This window comes from Amblyraja radiata, chromosome 4 (genome assembly GCF_010909765.2).
Source record: "Amblyraja radiata isolate CabotCenter1 chromosome 4, sAmbRad1.1.pri, whole genome shotgun sequence".
In the NCBI taxonomy this organism is placed as follows: Eukaryota; Metazoa; Chordata; class Chondrichthyes; order Rajiformes; family Rajidae; genus Amblyraja; species Amblyraja radiata.
In genome coordinates, this window is record NC_045959.1 from 66,236,393 (window position 1) to 66,256,959 (window position 20,567).

At 43.7% G+C, this 20,567-nt stretch overlaps 1 protein-coding gene across 1 annotated transcript in view; it reads right to left on the bottom strand.

Moving 5' to 3' along the window:
- klhl14 (kelch like family member 14) overlaps positions 1-20,567 on the bottom strand; it is a 149,481-nt gene that overhangs the window by 20,876 nt on the left and 108,038 nt on the right. The window contains exon 6 of the mRNA XM_033019674.1: positions 9,678-9,868. Coding sequence (XP_032875565.1) covers positions 9,678-9,868 — 191 coding nt within the window. The remainder of the gene's footprint in view (positions 1-9,677; positions 9,869-20,567) is intronic.

The following is a 20,567-nucleotide window of genomic DNA, read 5'->3' on the forward strand; positions in this document are numbered from 1 at the left end:
CGCTCCAAGCTGCGGAGTCTGTTCGACCGTCCTGATGCCGGAATTTTGTTCATCCCCTCGAGAGGGCTTGTACATCCGGACGTCTGTATCGGCAACTACGGAAGGTTTATGGCCCTAACCATGGATGAATGGGGGCGGAGAAATGAATGAACTTTGTTGCCTTCCACCAAAGTGAAGAATGCTGTGGTGGATGTTTGTGTTAAATTCTATTGTGTATTATGTGTTCATTTTTTAAGTGTATCGCTGCTGGCAAATTCATTTCACTGCACCTTCAGGTACATGTAACGAATAAAATTGACTTTGACTTTGAAAGGAAAATCTGATTTAACTAATTTATTGGAATTCATTGAAGAAATAATAAATGTAGTGGATAAAGGGAGTGGTTGATGCTCTGTGCGTACTTTTCTCAAAGACATTTGATTAAATGCTACGTAAAATATTATTTTGGAAATTAAAAGCTAATGGTGGAGAAGGTAACATATTGGCATGGATGGAAGTTTAACTGATTAAAAGAAAATTGAGTGGAGGTGTAAATGAGAGGAGGTATAACACCAGCATAATCAAGGACGAATCTCACTCCAGTCACTCCATCTTCTCCCCTCTCCCATCAGGTAATAAGTACAGAAGTGTGAAAATGCATACTTCCAGATTCAGGGACAGTTTCTTTCCAGCTATCATCAGGCAACAGAACCATCCTAACTGGAGAGCAGTCCTGAGTTAACATCTACCTCATTGGAGATCCTCAGACTATCATTAATCGGACTTTACTGGACTTTATCTTGCATTCTACATTATCACCTTTATCCTGTATCTGTACACTGTAGACAGCTCGATTGTAATCATGTATAGTCTTTCCACTCGCTGAATAGCATGCAACAACAACATTTTTCACTGTAACTTGGTACACGTGACAATAAACTAAACTAAACGGGGATTTTTCTGATTGGCAAGATATAATGAGCAGTATATCAGAGGGGCTGGTACTGGGGCCTCAATTTGTTATGTTTTATATAAATGATATTGGTATCGGTTTGTTGCATACATGTGAAAAATGTTGGTTTGCATGCTATCCAGGCACGAGTACATCAGGAAGTTCAAAAGATAAAATAAACAGAGTGAAGCATATAATGTCACAACTACAGAGAAAGTGCAAGTAAGAAAAATGCTAGGGTCATAACGAGGTAGATTGCAAAATCAGAAATTCATCCTTGGATGAAGGCAGACGTTGTTCTTGAATCTGGTGATCGGTGCTTTCAAGCTTTTGTATCTTCTGCCTGATCGGCGAAGAGAACATTTTTATATTGACTGCTTTCCCAAGAAGCATGAGGTACAGACGGAGTTGATGCGGGGAGGCTGGTTTATGTGACAGACTGGGCTGCATTGACAACTCTGCAATTTCTTGCAGTCTTGGTCAGAGCAGTAGCCATAAAGAGCCGTAATGCATTTGGATAAAAATGATTTATCTGGTGCACCTGTAGAAATTTTGTAAGAGTCATTGAAGACATACTGAATTTCTTTACCTTCCTTCTTTCTTGACTGTAGCATAAACGTGGATGGACCAGGACAAATTATTGGTCATATTTAGAATTAAGAACTTGAAACTCTCGACCATATCCATTCAGCAACCATTGATTCAGATTGAGGTGTGTACAGCACCCTGTTTTCTGAAGTTGTTGACCAACTCCTTCAGTTTGTTGACAAATAGCTATCTATCACTTTCCTGTACTCTGTCTCATCATTGTTCGAAATCTGGCCTTCCACAATGGTGTCATTTGCAAACCGATAAATAGAGTTGGAGCAGAATTGGCTGCAGAGCCATGAGTGCAAAGGAAGTAATGGGCTGAGAATGCAGCCTTGCAGGGCACCCTTGTTAAGAATTATCATGGAGGAAGTTTTCTCATATATCCTTGCTGATTGCATTCTATGGGTCTGGAAGTCAAGATTCCAGTTGCAGATGAGGATGCTGCATCCTATGTCGAGGAGTTTGGAGGAGAGTTTGGTTGGAATGATGGTGCTGAAGGTGGAGTTACAGTCAATAAATCGGGATCTGAGATAGGTGCCTTGAATAAACACACTGAAGGTATGGTTGCTAAATTTACTGATGACATAAGGTCAGATAGGAAAGCAATTTGTAAAGAGGACATAGGGAAGCTATAAAGGATATTAGATAGGTTGAATGAGTGCACAAAGATCTCACAAATGGAGCGTACTGTAGGAAAATGGGAATTGGTTCATTTGGCATGAAAAAAAAAATTGCATATTATCTAAGAGATTGCAGAGCTCTGTAGTAAATCTGGCTATTCTCGTGCATGATTCACACAAATCTAGTTAGTAGATATGGTAAGTAAGGAGGAAAGTTAAAAGAATGTTACTGAATGTGGTGTTCCTCAGAGATTGCAGGCACTAGCATTCCATTATTTCTACCCCATTAATCTGACTCTGATAGACATAAAGTGCTGGAGTAACTCAGCAGGTCACCAGCATCTGTGGAGAGCATGGATAGGCAACATATCGGGTCGGGACCCTTCTTCAGATCTGACCCAAAACGTTGTCTATCTATGTTCTCCAAAGATGCTACATGACCCGCTGAGTTACTTTAGCACTTAGTGTCCTTTTTGTTAATTAGGACCTGCAGTTCCTTGTGTCTCCAGTCTAACTCTGATGTTCTCTGCAGTTCTTTTGAGTCCTCCTCACACCTCCTATGTGAAATTATTTCATCAATAATTTTGAGACCTACTTCTCTTAATTTTTTTCGAGGTCCCCCTCTGTCTCACTCCCTGATCACCTCATCACCACCAACCATCTCCCAGCCCAGTTCAATCTACTCCCTGATCACCCTCTCCGAACCCCACCTCCAGTTGAATTTTATCATTGTACCATGTAATCTAGGTCTGTTTTACCTGGAGTGGAGGTGCATTATAGAGGTAAATAAAATGATGAAGGAGTAAGAACAGGGTAGAATGCATGAAAAAAATCCTCATATCTGAGATAGATCAAATTAGAGGATATAAATTTGGGTACATGGTTGAGATTTTGAGGATATTTCAGTTGAATTTAGTTTAGTTTAGAGAAACAGCATGGATACAGGCCCATCGGTTCACAAGGTCCATGCCTACCAGCATGGTGGCATAGTGGTCGAGTTGCTGCCTTACAGCGCCAGAGACACTGGTTTGATCCTGACTACGGGTGCAGTCTGTACGGAGTTTGTACATTCTCCCCGTGATCTGCTTGGGTTTTCTCTGGGTGCTCCAGTTTCCTTCCACACTCCAAAGGCGTACAGGTTTATAGGTTAATTGGCTTGGTAAAATTGTGAACTTGTCCTTAATGTGTGTAGGATAGTGTTAGTGTACTGGGATTGCTGGTCGGTGGGCTGATGAGCATGTTTCTGCGCTGTAGCTCTGAACTGAACTAAACTAAACTACCATTGATCACCCGTTCACATTAGTTCTATGTTATCCCACTTTCTCATCTACTCCTTATGCACTTGGGGCAATTTACAGGGGCCAGTTAACCTACAAACCCACACATCTTGGCGATGTGGGAAGAAACCGATGTGTTCATAGGTTTAAAGGCTGCCATGATGGGATTTGAATATGTTCCTATAAACGCAGGTGTCTGGATTACTAATCAGAAACTCTGTCTCCAATGTTGCCATATCATTTGTCTTCATGCTTCACAAGAAATCTGCCAGAAGAGCCTGCCCTCTGTTAATGAGGAACAATGAGGTATGAACACTATCGCAGCACAACAGCCAAAGAAATCCTTGCGTTTACAATGTCATGTCAAACTCATATACTCAATGCAATAAAAACAGAAAATGTAAGGAAGAGCTCAGGCAGCATCTGTGTAAAGAGAAACAGAGTTAATATTTCACGCTGATGACCTCTCATCTGAATAGTTTTGCTGAGTGTTACCAGCACTTTCTACTTACATTTCAGATTTCCAGTTTTGCCGTTTTTGTTATCTATATTACTAAATCTCTGATCTTGACCGCTTTTGGCCCACTGTGCTGCGATTTCCGACAGAACAGCGCCACCTACGGCCGTCATTTTTGGCCACCTCGCTCAGAGCCCCTCTCCGCCTTACGGGTGCGGAGAATTTTTCCCATCGATGAAAAATCAGAGAGATATTAATGTTTAAAAAAACATTACCTCTGCTGCCCCTGCTGGAGGGAGGGGGAGGGACTATAAAACCAGGAAGTGGTGTGCCTCACTTAGTCTCTGCAAGATGGATGAAGCCAAGGGTCACGTCTCTCTGAGCTCTGAATAACACTGAACAAATGTCTACACAACTGTGAGTACCCTTAATGTGGTTTGAAAATGAAAATATGGTTTGTTTGAAGTAAAAAGGCACTGCCTACAAATAGTTGTTTGGGTGCTTTGGCTTGAAGTTGAAAGGCACTACTTACTGCAAATGGTGGCTTGGGAGCTTTGGTTTAAAGTTGAAAGTCACTACTTACTGCAAATGGTGGCTTGGGTGTTTTGGCTTGAAGTTAAAAGGCACTACTTACTGCAAATGCTGGCTTGGGAGCTTTGGCTTGAAGTTGAAAGGCACTACTTACTGCAAATGGTGGCGGGTGATTTGCTTGAAGTTGAAAGGCACTACTTACCGCAAATGGTGGCGGGTGATTTGCTTGAAGTTGAAAGGCACTACTTACTGCACATGGTGGCGGGTGCTTTGGTTTGAAGTTCAAAGGCACTACTTACTGCAAATGGTGGCGGGTGATTTGGCTTGAAGTTGAAAGGCACTTCTTACTGGAAATGGTGGCTTGGGTGCTTTGGCTTGAAGTTGAAAGGCACTACTTACTGCAAATGGTGGCATGCAGTTGAAAGGCACTATTTGCAGCAAATGGTGGCTTGGGTGCTTTGGTTTGAGGTTGAAAGGCACTACTTACTGCAAATTATGGCTTGGGTGCTTTGGCTTGACGTTGAAAGGCACTACTTACTGCAAATGATGGCGGGTGATTTGGCTTGAAGTTGAAAGGCACTTCTTACTGCAAATGGTGGCTTGGGTGCTTTGGCTTGAAGTTGAAAGGCACTACTTACTGCAAATGTTGGCTTGGGAGCTTTGGCTTGAAGTTTAAAAAAAATCACCATTCTATCTGCTGCACCTGCTGGAGGGAGGGGGAGGGACTATAAAACCAGGAAGTGGTGTGCCTCACTCAATCTCTGCAAGATGGATGAAGCCAAGGGTCACATCTCTATGAGCTCTGAATAACACTGAACAAATGTCTGCACAACTGTGAGTACACTTAATGTGGTTTGAAAATGAAAATATGGTTTGTTTGAAGTAAAAAGGCACTGCCTGCAAATGGTTGATTGGGTGCTTTGGCTTGAAGTTGAAAGGCACTACTTACTGCAAATGGTGGCTTGGGAGCTTTGGTTTAAAGTTGAAAGGCACTACTTACTGCAAATAGTGGCCTGGGAGCTTTGGCTTGAAGTTGAAAGGCACTACTTACTGCAAATGGTGGCTTGGGTGTATTGGCTTGAAGTTGAAAGGCACTACTTACTGCAAATGGTGGCTTGGGGGCTTTGGCTTGATGTTGAAAGGCACTACTTGCTGCAAATGGTGGCGGGTGATTTGCATGAAGTTGAAAGGCACTAATTACTGCAAATGGTGGCAGGTGATTTGGCTTGAAGTTGAAAGGCTCTAATTACTGCAAATGGTGGTGGGTGATTTGGCTTGAAGTTGAAAGGCACTTCTTACTGCAAATGGTGGCTTGGGTGCTTTGGCTTGAAGTTGAAAGGCACTACTTACTGCAAATGATGGCTTGGGTGTTTTGGCTTGAAGTTGAATTGCAGTATTTACTGCAAATGGTGGCTTGGGAGCTTTGGCTTGAAGTTTAAAATAATCACCATTCTCTCTGCTGCACCTGCTGGAGGGAGGGGGAGGGACTATAAAACCAGGAAGTGGTGTGCCTCATTCACTCTCTGCAAGATGGATGAAGCCAAGGGTCACGTCTCTATGTGCTCTGAATAACACTGAGCTACACAACTGTGAGTACCCTTAATGTGGTTTGAAAATGAGATATGGTTTGTTTGATGTAAAAGGCACTACCTGCAAATGGTTGTTCAGGTGCTTTGGCTTGAAGTTGAAAGGCACTACTTACTGTAAATGGTGGCTTGGGTGCTTTGACTTGAAGTTGAAAGGCAATACTTACTGCAAATAGTGGGTTGGGTGTTTTGGCTTGAAGTTGAAAGGCACTAATTACTGCAAATGGTGGCAGGTGATTTGGCTTGAAGTTGAAAGGCACTAATTACTGCAAATGGTGGTGGGTGATTTGGCTTGAAGTTGAAAGGCGCTTCTTACTGCAAATGGTGGCTTGGGTGCTTTGGCTTGAAGATGAAAGGCACTACTTACTGCAAATGGTGGCTTGGGTGCTTTGGCTTGAAGTTGATAGGCACTACTTACTGCAAATGGTGGCTTGGGAGCTGTGGTTTAAAGTTGAAAGGCACTACTTACTGCAAATGGTGGCTTGGGTGCTTTGGCTTGAAGTTGAAAGGCACTACTTACTGCAAATGGTGGCTTGGGTGCTTTGGCTTGAAGTTGAGAGGCACTACTTACTGCAAATGGTGGCTTGGGTGCTTTGGCTTGAAGTTGAAAGGCACTACTTACTGCAAATGATGGCTTGGCTGCTTTGGCTTGAAGTTGAAAGGTACTACTTACTGCAAATGATGGCTTGGGTGATTTGGCTTGAAGTTGAAAGGCACTTCTTACTGCAAATGGTGGCGGGTGCTTTGGCTTGAAGTTGAATTGCACTATTTACTGCAAATGTTGGGTTGGGAGCTTTGGCTTGAAGTTTAAAAAGATCACCATTCTCTCTGCTGCACCTGCTGGAGGGAGGGGGAGGGACTATAAAACCAGGAAGTGGTGTGCTTCACTCAGTCTCTGCAAGATGGATGAAGCCAAGGGTCACATCTCTATGAGCTCTGAATAACACTGAACAAATGTCTACACAACTGTGAGTACCCTTAATGTGGTTTGAAAATGAAAATATGGTTTGTTTGAAGTAAAAGGCACTACCTGCAAATGGTTGTTTGGGTGCTTTGGCTTGAAGTTGAAAGGCACTTCTTACTGCAAATGGTGGCTTGGGTGCTTTGGCTTGAAGTTGAAAGGCACTACTTACTGCAAATGGCGCTTGGGTGCTTTGGCTTGAAGTTAAAAGGCACGACTGCAAATGCACTTACTTCCTGTTTGCACTGTATATTGATTTAAGATAAAATGCTACCACTTACGGCTGTGATTGTTGGCCATCTTACTCAGTCCCCCCTCCGCTGAGCAGGTGCAGAGAATTCTTCCCGTCAATGAAAAATAAAAGTGTTATTAGTGTTTTAAAAATGTAGAGAATCTCTCTCCTGTCAATCACGCCCTGAAAGCCACACCTTTTCCGGTGGGAGAGGGAGGGGTTATAAAACCCGGAAGTGTGGTTGTGGCTCAGTCTCTGCATGATGGGGGAGGGAGAGGTCATGACTCTGAGCTGTGAATCAACTGAACACACTGAATGTCGACTGAACTGTGAGTTTGGTGTTTTGTGTGGTTTTATGGTGGTTTCACCCTGCATGAAATGGTATGAAGCTGCATTGGAATTTGGTGGCCTTCGACCCTGCTAGAAGTGGAATGAAACTGCACTTGAATTTGGTGGCCTTGCACCCTGCTGAAAGTGGTATGAAACTGCACTTGAATTTGGTGGCCATGGATCCTGCTTGAAGTGGTTGGAAACTGCACTTGAATTTGGTGGCCTTGCACCCTGCTTGAAGTGGTTGGAAACTGCACTTGAATTTGGTGGCCTTGCACCCTGCTCATAGTGGTAAGAAACTGCACTTGAATTTGGTGGCCTTGCACCCTGCTTGAAATGGTAGGAACATGGATTTAAATTTGGTGGCCTTGCACCCTGCTTGAAATGGAATTTCAAGGAATAGTCATGAGTCAACTGCCAGCCCACCAGCTGTGAGTTAGCTGCCAGCAGATCAGGCTTGAGGGACTGAGCTGCCACCCCAAGAACCCATACCTGCACTCCAGAAAGCACCCACACTGGCCACCAATATTGGAATTGGTGGAGAGGTGGAATATTGCATCGGGGGACCAACCCTCCCGTGTGATCATGGGACCCAACGGGTCCCACTTAGTCTAGTTCATTATATATTTTCACTGATGGAGGATGGTGAAAGCCAAGTTAATGGATATTTTTAAGGCAAAGATTGACAGATTCTTAATTAGTAAGGCTATCAGGGATTATGGGGAGAAGGCATAAGAATGGGGTTGAGAGGGAAAGATAGATAAACCATGATTGATTGGCAGTGTAGACCTGATGGGCCGGATGGCCTAATTCTGCTCCTAGAACTTATGAACTTAAGGACATGAAGAAACTCTTCTCATTTCCACTAGTAATTGAAGTTGGATTTCTCAATCAGCCTTATTTCTGTATAGGATTGATTGTCACACGGTGTCTAGTTTTTGGGGAAATTTTTTTTTTTCCTGTTTAACAATTCTAGCCACAGGTGGCTGGATTAGAGATTGATGTCAGGAATTATCTAGACCATTGCTATTCCTTATATCGAGTTCCCATTTCAGCTGAGCTACCAGGAAAAGGTTGTAGGAAAAAATTCAATTTAATTACTTTCTCAGTTTATATAGTAGAAAAGTAGAATTAGAATTGTCTTTCTATGAACAAAGTAAAATTAAATAATGGATAGGATTGCATGGAAGAAAAAAGAACATAAATATAAATAGATGAGCTTTAAAAGTGCAAAGTCATACTGTGTGAAACTTGAAACCATCTTTTAAACAGATTAAGTTAGATTAACCCAATATGAGAAAATATTAAAAACAATAAAATAGGACCAATCACTGTTTAGTTTTAGGGTAGTTTAGTTTAGAGATACAGCATGTAAACAGGCCCTTCGGCCCACTGCGTCCGCACCGACCATCGATCCTCGCACTCTCACACTATCCTACACACACTAGGGACAATTTACAATTTTACCAAGCCAATTAACCTACAAACGCATACGTCTTTGGAGTGTGGGAGGAAACAGGAGCTCCCGAAGAAAACCCACGCGGTCACAAACATACACCGTACAGTCAGCACCTGTAGTCAGGATTCAACGCGGGTTTCTGGTGCTGTAAGGCAAAAACTATACCGCTGCGCCACCGTGCCGCCCCGCTCTTCCATAATTTCTTCATTTAAATATGAATCGGAAGGAAACTCATTAACTTTATTGATAATTGTAGTTGCAGCCAGTCACATTTTCTGAGCAAGTAACAGGAGATGGAGTGTACTAATGTAAATAGCGGAGGCAACTGAATCATTGTTCTACAACCAGAGAGCAGTGCTGTCTACCATACCTGTGGCTAGAATTGTTAAACAGGAATGTCTGGAAAATCTTTTTTTCCCAGAAACTACACACCATAACTACTATCTAACTCTTGGGTGACCCTCGGACTATCCTTGATCATACTTTTCTGGCGATACTTTACACTATATTCCCTTATTCCCTTATCATGTATCTATACACTGTAAACGGCTCGATTGTAATTATGTGTTGTTTTTCTGCTGACCGCATCAAAAGCTTTTCACTGTACCTCAGTACACGTGACGATGAACCAAGCTGCAACTGTTCCTGTAAGTGCATTGAATTTAAATGTTTAAGGGAAAATTAGATATAGTATGAAGTTACCTGATATGTAAATCTTTCCATTGTGCATGGCACCGGCGTGAGCTGCCAGAGGCTGTGGCAAGGAGGACAGGTAACACCACTCATTGGTTTCCAGAGTGTAGCATTCAACGCTTGACAAATAACCACTCTCATTCCTTCCACCGATCACATACAAATGTTTATTCAGAAGACAGGCGTAGAAACTGGCTCGCCTGCAACAAGATAAGGTTAGATTATAAACAGTTCGTTCAAACGTTAAAAGAGATTTATTTTAAACTTTATATGGTTATTTGCAGACTTGGCTGTGAATTCCACATTGATAGTTCAGTCGGAAGGCCAGAAGAGTGCGCCAGATAGCTGTCCTTTATGGGTTCTTAAAAGGATCATTCCACTGAAGACCACATAAGCACATTTCACATAAGCAGAATTACTTCAATGTCCGCAAGAATTCAGATCAGAGTAACATCAAGTGAAGAAACAAAAGAAGTCAATGTTTTATGTTATGTTTGTGAGATAAGAGAGGCATTTGTACTGTGAGCGGCATAAAAATACCTTGATATTTGCCATTTTTGTCAAGTTCAGTTTATTGTTATATGCATAAGCACGGTGAGGTAATGGTCCAATGAAAGCCTTGCTTGGAGCGGCAATGCAGGCACATAGGCTCAGACAACTCACAAAAACATAAATCATACATAAATTATACATTGATTCTGCATGATAGTAAAAGAAGAAAAACAGATACATTAGTGCAAAACACAATTAGGAAAATAAGTCCATGGTAGCGCACTACAACCTTGGTAGTGGTCCCTGGTATTCTGTTTCACGGGTAGACATAAAATGCTGGAGTAACTTGGAGGGACATGTAGCATCTCTGGAGAGAAGGAATGGGTGATGTTTTGGGTCGAGACCCTTCTGCGGACTGAATCAGACTGAATCAAACCAGCATCTGCAGTTCTTTCCAACACATTAAGGTTGCGCGGGTCAGTTCAAAGACCTGATGACTGCAGGAAAGTAGCTGCTCCTGAACCCAGAGGTGTGCAACCTCAGGTTTTCATAGCTTCTGTCAATGGTAACAGGGCTGCCAACTCTCACGCTTTGAGCGTGAGAATCATGCATTTGAACAAATTCTCACGCTCTGTCGTGAGAAATTCTGTGATCAACGAAAATGTCAAAACTCAGATAAACTGCATGGGCCACGGGTGTTAGAGAGCCGGGGCTGAGGGAGGGATGGAAGCAGAAACAGCGGCGAGGACAGATGCGGGGAGCTGGGGCTGGCGAGTGTTTGCGGGGCTGGCTTGTCGTTCGCTGCAGCTCCGGCCATGGAGCAGCTTCAGTGCAAGTGTCCCGAGCCGTCGGAGGCGTCGGAAGCATTGCGCCGCTGTCGTTAGTCTCTGTGCAGAAGGGACAGAGACTCTCAAAGGGAGGCGGGGAGAGAGGGGGGAAGGAGACAGAGGGGATAGAGAGGGGGTGAGAGGAGAGACAGAGGGGGAAAGAATGGGGAGAGAGGAGAGGGAGGGGGGGGAGAGAGGAGAGGGAGGGGGGGGGGAGAGAGAGGAGAGAGAGAGGAGAGGGAGAGAGGGGGGAGAGAGGTAGGGGAGAGAGATAGGGAGAGGGGGGGGAGAGGAAAGAGGGGGGAGAGTGAGGTGGGAGAGAGAGGGGGTGAGAGGGAAGGGGAGAGGAGAGAGAGGAAAGAAAGAGGGAAGAGAGAGGGGTGGTAAAGGGTAGAAGAGAATCGGAGAGGGAGGGTGAGAGAGAGAGGGGGAAGAGAGAGTGGTGGTAAAAGAGAGAGGGTAATAGGGGGAGAGGGATAAGAGCAAGAGAGGGTGGAGAGAGAGAGAGGGGGGCAAAGAGAAAGAGGAGATAGAAACAGAGGAGAAAGATAGAGAGGAGAGAGAGCAAAAGGGAGAGTGAGGTGAGGGGGAGAAATGGGGGAGAAAGAGGGGGGAGAAAGAGGGGGGAGAGAGAGAGGAGAGAGAGAGGAGAGAGAGGGAGAGAGAGAGAGGGGAGAGAGAGCGAGAGGGAGAGAGAGAGAGGGTGATGGAGAAGAGAGGGGGGAGAGAGGAGAGAAAAGGGGAGAGAGGGGGGAGAGAGGGGAGAGGGCGAGAGGGGAGGGGTGTAGGGAGAGGAGAGAGGGGACGAGAGAGGGGGAGGGTGAAGTGGGAGGGCGAGATAGGGGAGGGAGAGGGAGAGTGGGGGAGAGGGGGAGAGAGAGTGGGAGAGAAGGGGGAGAGAGAGAGGGGGGGAGAGAAAAGAGATATGGAAAGGGAGAGAGTGAGGGGGAGACAGGAGAGAGAGAGGGGGACTATAGGAGAGAGTGAGAGAGAGGGGAGAGAGAGGGGGAGGGGAGAGAGAGAGGGGGAGAGAGGGGGGGAGGAGAGGGGGTGAGAGGAGAGGGGGTGAGGAGAGAGAGCGGGGGAGAGAGAGAGGGGAGAGAGTGAGGTGGGAGGGAGAGAGAGGGGGGAGAAAGAGAGGTGGAGAAAGAGGAGGGAGATTGGGGGAGAGAGAGAGGAGAGAGAGGGGAAGAGAGAGAGGGTGTGGAGAGAAGGGGGGGGGAGAGAGAGGGGGAGAGGGAGGGAGAGAGGGGGGAGAGAGGGGGTTAGAGAGGCAGGGCGGCCAACTCCCATGCATTGAGCGTGAGAATCACGCATTTTGCCAAATTCTCACGCTGATCACAAATTTCTTACGCTCTGTCGGGGAGCAGAGCTGGCAAGTATTTGCAGGGCTGGCGAGTCGCTCATGGCAGCTCCGGCCATGGAGCAGCATCAGTGCAAGAGTCCCGAGCCATCGGAGGCATCGGAAGCATTCCGCCACTGCCGTGAGAGTCTCTGTGCCAAATTCGCCCAGGTGACCAGCATGGATCAGGCTGCGGCTCGGTGCATCCTGGAAGACAACTAGTGGCTGCTGGAAGTAAGTACCAATCACTTGGTAGAAACGGTGGAAGATAGTGGCCTTCAAATATGGGTGGTTGGAGAAAGCATCCTGCTTGCCTGCTAGATTTTCACTTATTGTAACTGCAGGGAAAATGTTCCTGATGTTGGGGGAGTTCAGAACCATGGGTCACAGTTTAAGAATAAAGGGGGGGGGGGGGGCAGTTAGGACTGAGATGAGGACAAACTTTCTTCACGCAGAGAGTTGTGAATCTGGAATTCTCTGCCACAGAAGGCAGTGCAGGCCAATTCACTGGATGTTTTCAAGAGAGAGTTACATTTAGTTCTTGGGGCTAACGCAATCAAGGGATATGGGGAAAAAACAGGTAAAGAGGTACTGATTGTAGATGAAAAGCCATGATCATATTGAATGGCAGTGCTGGCTCAAAGGGCCGATGGCCTATTCCTGCACCTATTTTCTATGTTTCTATGCTTGAGTACATGGCAATAAAACTCGATCACTTGATTTTGAAGCATTCATGCATGGTGGAGTCATAGAGTCAATGTAGTCATAGAGTGATACAGTGTGAAAATAGGCCCTTCGGCGCAACTTGCCCACACCCGCCAACATGTCCCAGCTACGCTACCTGCTTTTGGTCCATACCTCCAAACCTGTTCTATCCATGTATCAGTCTAACTGTTTCTTAAATGTTGGGATGGTCCCTGCCTCAACTACCTCCTCAGGCTGCTTGTTCCATACAATGGAAAAATTACCCCTTAAAAAGTTATCTCTTAAAAATACTTCAAACAAAAACCATTGAAATCTACAATGCACTAAAACATGATTTTAATACATAAAATTTCAAAAAGTACCTAGCCTGGGAGGGGGGACACCCTACTTCCAAACCCTCTCCCCACTCGGTTGCTTCACTCCCTCATCAGTTACCCCCAAGGCCAGTGATCAGTGATCGCTCAGCCTCCCCACTTACAAAAACGCTCCGTGGCTCCTGAATCAGACGGAGAACACTGCCAGATGTGAGCGAGGAACCGAGGCCAGTTGTCCGTGATGTCTGGATCCCAATGCTCAGCGCTTCATGTTACAGAGTTGGCTAATGCTACTGATTTGTAATTAGCCCGATTTGTAATTAGTTGACAAAACCTTAATTTATTAATCCGGAATATAGAAACATAGAAACATAGAAAATAGGTGCAGGAGTAGGACATTCGGCCCTTCGAGCCTGCACCGCCATTCAATATGATCATGGCTGATCATCCAACTCAGTATCCCATCCCTGCCTTCTCTCCATACCCCCTGATCCCTTTAGCCACAAGGGCCACATCTAACTCCCTCTTAAATATAGCCAATGAACTGGCCTCAACTACTTTCTGTGGCAGAGAATTCCACAGATTCACCACTCTCTGTGTAAAAAATGATTTTCTCATCTCGGTCTTAAAAGACTTACCTCTTATCCTTAAACTGTGACCCCTAGTTCTGGACTTCCCCAACATCGGGAATAATCTTCCTGCATCTAGCCTGTCCAACCCCTTAAGAATTTTGTACGTTTCTATAAGATACCCCCTCAATCTTCTGAATTCCAGCGTGTACAAGCCGAGTCTATCCAGTCTTTCTTCATATGAAAGTCCTGCCATCCCAGGAATCAGTCTGGTGAACCTTCTCTGTACTCCCTCTATGGCAAGAATGTCTTTCCTCAGATTAGGAGACCAAAACTGTACGCAATACTCCAGGTGTGGTCTCACCAAGACCCTGTACAACTGCAGTAGAACCTCCCTGCTCTTGTACTCAAATCCTTTTGCTATGAATGTTAACATACCATTTGCTTTCTTCACTGCCTGCTGCACCTGCATTCCTACTTTCAATGACTGGTGTATCATGACACCCAGGTCTCGTTGCATCTCCCCTTTTCCTAATCGGCCACCATTCAGATATGAGTCTACTTTCCTGTTTTTGCCACCAAAGTGGATAACCTCACATTTATCCACATTATACTGCATCTGCCATGCATTTGCCCACTCACCCAACCTCAATCTTCTAAATTCTAGCGAGTACAAGCCGAGTCTATCCAGTCTTTCGTCATATGAAAGTCCTGCCATCCCAGGGGGATGGGATAAGTGTAATATTAAAATGACATGCAAGGTGTCAAGCTGTCTGTCACAACATACAGCCCCGATAACCCATGATTTCCTTCAGTTAAATATTGGGAAGGAAGCACTATTGTCATTTGCCACTCAACTGTTATGTTTCTTTACCTCACTGACTATTTATAAACCCCCCCCCCCCCCCCACCCACAAATCCTTTGACTTGTTGAATAGAAATGTCCCCAATCTCATTGTTTTATTAATTGAATATGTAGATGGACATCCTCAAGGAGTGTAATCAGATGGAAACTGATTTGGATGCGAGATTTAAGAGCTTGTTCAAAGAAGGGGCATATTTTAAAGGAGTGACAGAGATACTTGCAGGGGAATGTATGAGGAGATTATTATTTGTCTTTAGTTTTAGCTTGAACCAGGACATCTGAAGATTCAAAGTTTAATATAGTAATTGTGCTGATACTGACTACAACGAACCACATAATGAATATCATCCATTCCTGAGGTTTTACTTTCATGATGCCATTTAAACTTCACTTGGATTTCAATCACTTCAATGTAAAAGTAATTGGGAATGGGGAGCATTGGAACAAAAATTTGCCCTCGGTACATATTAACTGTAATATAATAATGTATGTTGGTAGGTGCAATCAAAACAAAGATCTTTTTTTTTATCATTGTTGTGTTATGAATACCACAGAAAATATTTTGTACTCTCAAGATCACATTAAATAGAATAATATTGCTTAAATATATAGTTAATGGACTTTGCATTTTGGAAAAGTCCCAGCTGAGAGGAAGACAGCAAAATACTGAAAATATTGGGGGTGAAAATGACTTCCGGACAGTTTGTTACGAAAATGAAAGAAATGGTAACAGAATACTTAAACAGCTGAGTGAGTGTAATTTTATGGATGAGAAATTGTGTTCAACCAATTGATGACTTCTTTGACAAAGTAACTAGCATGTTAGATAACAAGGAAGCCAATGGATGTAGCAAATTTTGTTATCCATAATTTGATCTGTGTAGTGCCCCATAAAAGATTACTGCATTAGATAAGCACCTGTGAACTTGAACGTAATGGGTTAAGTCAAGGGGGTCAGATATGAGGCTTTATGTATGGACCAGGTATATTGTAAGTGCAAAGGGGCTAGGAGCAAGGCCAAGTGTACATCCAGAGTCAAGGTCTGGAATAGTACTAGGTGTGCAGTCAAAGCTGGGACCAGAGGAGTGTTCAGCACTGGAAACCTAAGCAGGTAAGCAGCTATGATCAGGGTAGAATAGGGGGCCAGGTGTAAGGCTGGACTCAGGGTCAGGAATGAGAGAAGGTATGCAACTGGAGTCAGGGTCAGGAGTAGTACCAGGTATGCAGAGAGACCCAGGTTGGTCAACATGGGCCAAGTGTTTGATTATAATCTGATTTTCATACATGAATATACTAAGATCATTCATGTGCTGCACGTGTTGATCAGAGCCTGGGCTCTACTGTGGAATGTAATTAGGAATGTAATTTAGTCTAACCTTATTCATAGCTAATCCAATTTAAAGCTTATATATTGCATTCAAGTGTAAGTTAAAAGACTCGCTACAGTATGCACATTTTTGCACAATTTCAAGCTGAAAAATGCAAAAGGTCCGTACCAATGGGAGGGGGAGACCCTCCTCCCACACCCTCCCCCGGTCGCTATTCTCCCTCGGGCTTGGTCTCTCGCAATTTCTCACTCCCAACTCTCACCCAATGTTAGTAGCCCTGATGGTAATAGCGAGAAGGGAGGCACAGCCCAGTTGATGAGAAATGGTGATGGTGCCTTCTTGAGGCAGTATCTCACGTAGATGCTTTCAATGTGGAGGAAGAGCTTCACACCTGATGGTTTGGGATGAATGCATTACTTTCTGCAGCCTCTGGCACCCGGTGCATTGCAATTGCCATACCAGGCCATGATGCAACCAGTCAGAATATTTTCTACAGTGCACCTGATTCAGTCAAGAACAATGGACTTCTACTATGTTGCAGCAAAGTGGCTTGGCACATGTACAATGCAGGCGGTAACCAAAATTGCTCATATTCCAAAATATACACTGGGACACAATGCATCAGAGATCAGCTCCTAAAATAGCCAGCCACTTGTACTGCCCAGGAATTCTCCCCCCCCCTTAAAAATGGTGACATCCAACCACTTTTTATGAACAAGTAACAGGAGATGGAGTGTGCTAATATAATTAACTGAGGTATATTGAATGTATATGTTTAAGAGTAAACTAGATATGACCGTGAGTGTAAAAGACATTAAAGAACATATTCACAGGATTAGATAAAGAAGGGAGGAGGCTTTTGAGTCGACATAGAGTAGTTGGGATGAATGGCTTGTTTCTGTGCTGAATGAAGAATGTCCTTTCATATGATCTGGTGGATTCTGAGCACCCCGTTAAATAGTTTTTAGATCCTTTACACCATTAACTCCTCTTGGTGACATGAAATTGTCGGGTTTTAAATGAATATTCTCTGGAAACAGGGTGCAAGGATTGTGCTATGTGAGTAACACTCGACATTATGTGAAGATAACATTGCAACTTCTTATGATAATTTTTGCACGTAGCCAACGTTAAATGGATGCTTTAACTAAACGTATTTGTGAGCAATCTTTCTGCCTGTCATCCATGTGTAATGTTAGTTCAGTTTTTCTTTCTCCATCAGTCTATCTTGGCCTGCTGGGCATGTCACGTACACCTGTTATTAGCAACACGTAATACAGGCAAAGATGAATGACCTGGCTTTAACCTCCGCTAAATACCACATTAACTCATCTGGTCTCAAGTGTTTAGAGAAAATCTCTTTATTCACAACTTTCCCACCTTCTCTGCAAATAAATACTAACTTGTTTAGCAGTTCTAACAAAGAGTCTCGGATTTGAAACGGTATTTCTTTTTCTGTTTCCACAAATGTCTGACCTGCTGTGTGTTTACATTATATAATTTTTTATTATATATAAATATTGTTAAAATCTTTTAAGATTCAGAATTGGTGATTTACTGACTTTGAAACAGATCATCACAATTGACTATTGACTAGCAGCTGTCCTAATGATAATTCCTCCCATTTTATTTGAATATAGGTTTCCTGTTAAAGGTTGATATTTGCCAAGTGTCACTCTGACAGCCGTAGCAATGTCTATTGTACAACACTAGTTTCCTGTTTCCTGACTGACTGACAATGAAGAGTTAGATCAGTTTCCCGTCCATCACAAAGACTAGATTTGTAACACTGAATCGTTGGAAATAAAATTAAGCAATACTGCTCTGAATATGGGAATACACTGCATATTTAACATGTTTAGTATTTAACTGAATAGTTTGGTGTAGTTTGAAGTACAAATATTACATACTATAATGTATTATAATAATAATAATAATAACTTTATTTATAAAGCACTTTAAACAACTACAGTTGCCACAAAGTGCTGTACATGAGAACTCATGAACAAAAAGCTATTACAAACAATTAAAAACCATTAAAAACCGTAAAACGAAGGACTATAAAAAACACACTAAAAATTAAAAGACATTAAAAGCACTAAAAACAGGAGCAATGCCTCAGCCAGTGTCGAAAGCCAAAGAATAAAAATGTGTTTTTAGGGAGGATTTGAAGATGGACAGTGAGGGGGCCTGTCTGATGTGCAGCGGCAAGGTGTTCCAGAGTGCCGGAGCAGCAACAGAAAAGGCTCTATCCCCTCTGAGCTTCCGCTTAGACCTTGGTACCTCAAGGAGCAGCTGATCAGCTGACCTGAGGCACCGGGCAGGAGCATATAGGTGGAGCAGCTCAGAGAGGTAAGGTGGGGCGAGCCCATTCAACGATTTAAAAACAAATAAAAGAATTTTGAAATGAACTCGAAAGTGCACTGGGAGCCAGTGTAGGGAGGCCAAAATTGGCGTAATGTGCTCCCTCTTTCGAGTTCCAGTCAAAAGGCGAGCGGCAGCATTTTGAACAAGCTGGAGACGAGCCAATGAAGCTCGTGCGACTCCAGAGTAGAGTGCGTTACAGTAATCCAGCCTAGATGTAATAAAGGCATGGATTACTGTTTCAAAATGCTCCCGCTCGAGAATGGGCTTCACCTTTGCCAGCTTCCTTAGGTGAAAGAAGCTGGACTTAACCACCGCGCCTATTTGTTTATCTAGTTTAAAATCACCGTCCATCCTAAAACCCAGGTTCAAGACGGCTGGCTTTACAGACAATGCCAGTGGACCCAAGTCAACAAAGGGAGGTTCACGGCAGCCATTGGGGCCAAACAAAATCACCTCTGTCTTCTCTTCATTAAGTCCCAGAAAGTTTAAGGCCATCCAGGACTTAATGTCCTCAAGACAAGACAGAAGTGATTTTAGAGAATAGTCGTCTTCTTTCCTGAGTGGCATATATAGCTGGCTATCATCTGCATAAAAGTGAAAGGAGATGCCATGCCTTCTTAAAATTGAGCCCAGAGGAAGTAGGTATAAGGAGAAGAGCAGGGGCCCTAAAATTGAGCCCTGTGGAACCCCATATACCAAGGGAGTGGAGGAGGATTCAAAGCCAGCAAGGCTTACACGCATGGTTCTGTCTGCCAGATAGGACCTGAACCATCCCAGGGCACTGCCACAAATGCCCACTTGGTGCTGTAGTCGGGAAATTAAAATTCCATGGTCCACTGTATCGAAGGCGGCAGATAGGTCCAGCAAGACAAGAACCACATAATTACCTGAGTCGTTTGCCAGGAGGATGTCATTGAAGACCCTTAGCAGAGCCGACTCTGTGCTATGCATAGCCTTGAATCCAGACTGGAAAACCTCCCGAATATTGTGCTCATCCAGGAAGAGTTTCAGCTGCGCATAAACTACCTTCTCCATGATCTTAGAGATAAAAGGCAACTTGGAGATCGGCCTAAAATTGGCCAGATCAGTTTGATCCAGGCCTGGTTTCTTAAGTAGTGGTTGCACTACAGCATGTTTAAAATTTATGGGGACAACCCCAGAACACAAGCTACTGTTTATGATGGCGAGAACCGACTGCCCTATACTCGGGAAAACCTCTTTAAAAAGAAGAGGAGGGACAGCATCACAGGGGGAACCCGACGGCTTAATATGCCTAACCACAACCATATGCCTAACTTAATATGCCTAACCACATCCTCTAGTCCCGACAATGTCGGTTAAGTATTGCCGCTTAAAATTCAATAGCGATATAAATGTAAATATGTTATATCATGAGTGGATATCTGTTTGTGCGAATCAATGAATGTTAGATTGCATTTTCTTGAACTACTGGTGTCCTACTGATACATTATATGTTCATATCTGTCCATTTTTGGACCTTATATACATTTTCAATTCAAGAACTTACATTTAAAGGGAAGTTGGTAATCGTCAGATACAAGTAGGGGTCTACTGATCAAAGTGACCACTGCAATTTTCATTTTCAATGGTTGGTGTATTCTTGTTTCTTCTATATACATAGTGAACATGCGTTTTTGTAAAATATATCTGAGAACTGAGGCAGTGGAATAAATAAGCAAATCAGTGCAACCCAAACCAATCTGCCAAAGACAGACACAAAATGCTGGAGTAACTCTGCTTTGAGTTACACAAGCACACTGTATTTATCTTTGGTGTAAATCAGCATCTGCAGTTCCTTTCTACACAAACTAATCTGCCAGTTCCTTTCACCCATCTTCCACCAACACACTTCCATTTTTGCTGCATGTTAATAAACAATAGACAATAGACAATAGGTGCAGGAGTAGGCCATTCGGCTCTTTGAGCCAGCACCGCCATTCAATATGATCATGGCTGATCATCTACAATCAGTAGCTTTTGACAGGAGGGCAACGTCTGAATATTTACAATAGGAACAAAGGGTAACCACTGTCCATATCCAGTTAAACAAAAGCTAAATCAAGGGAAAT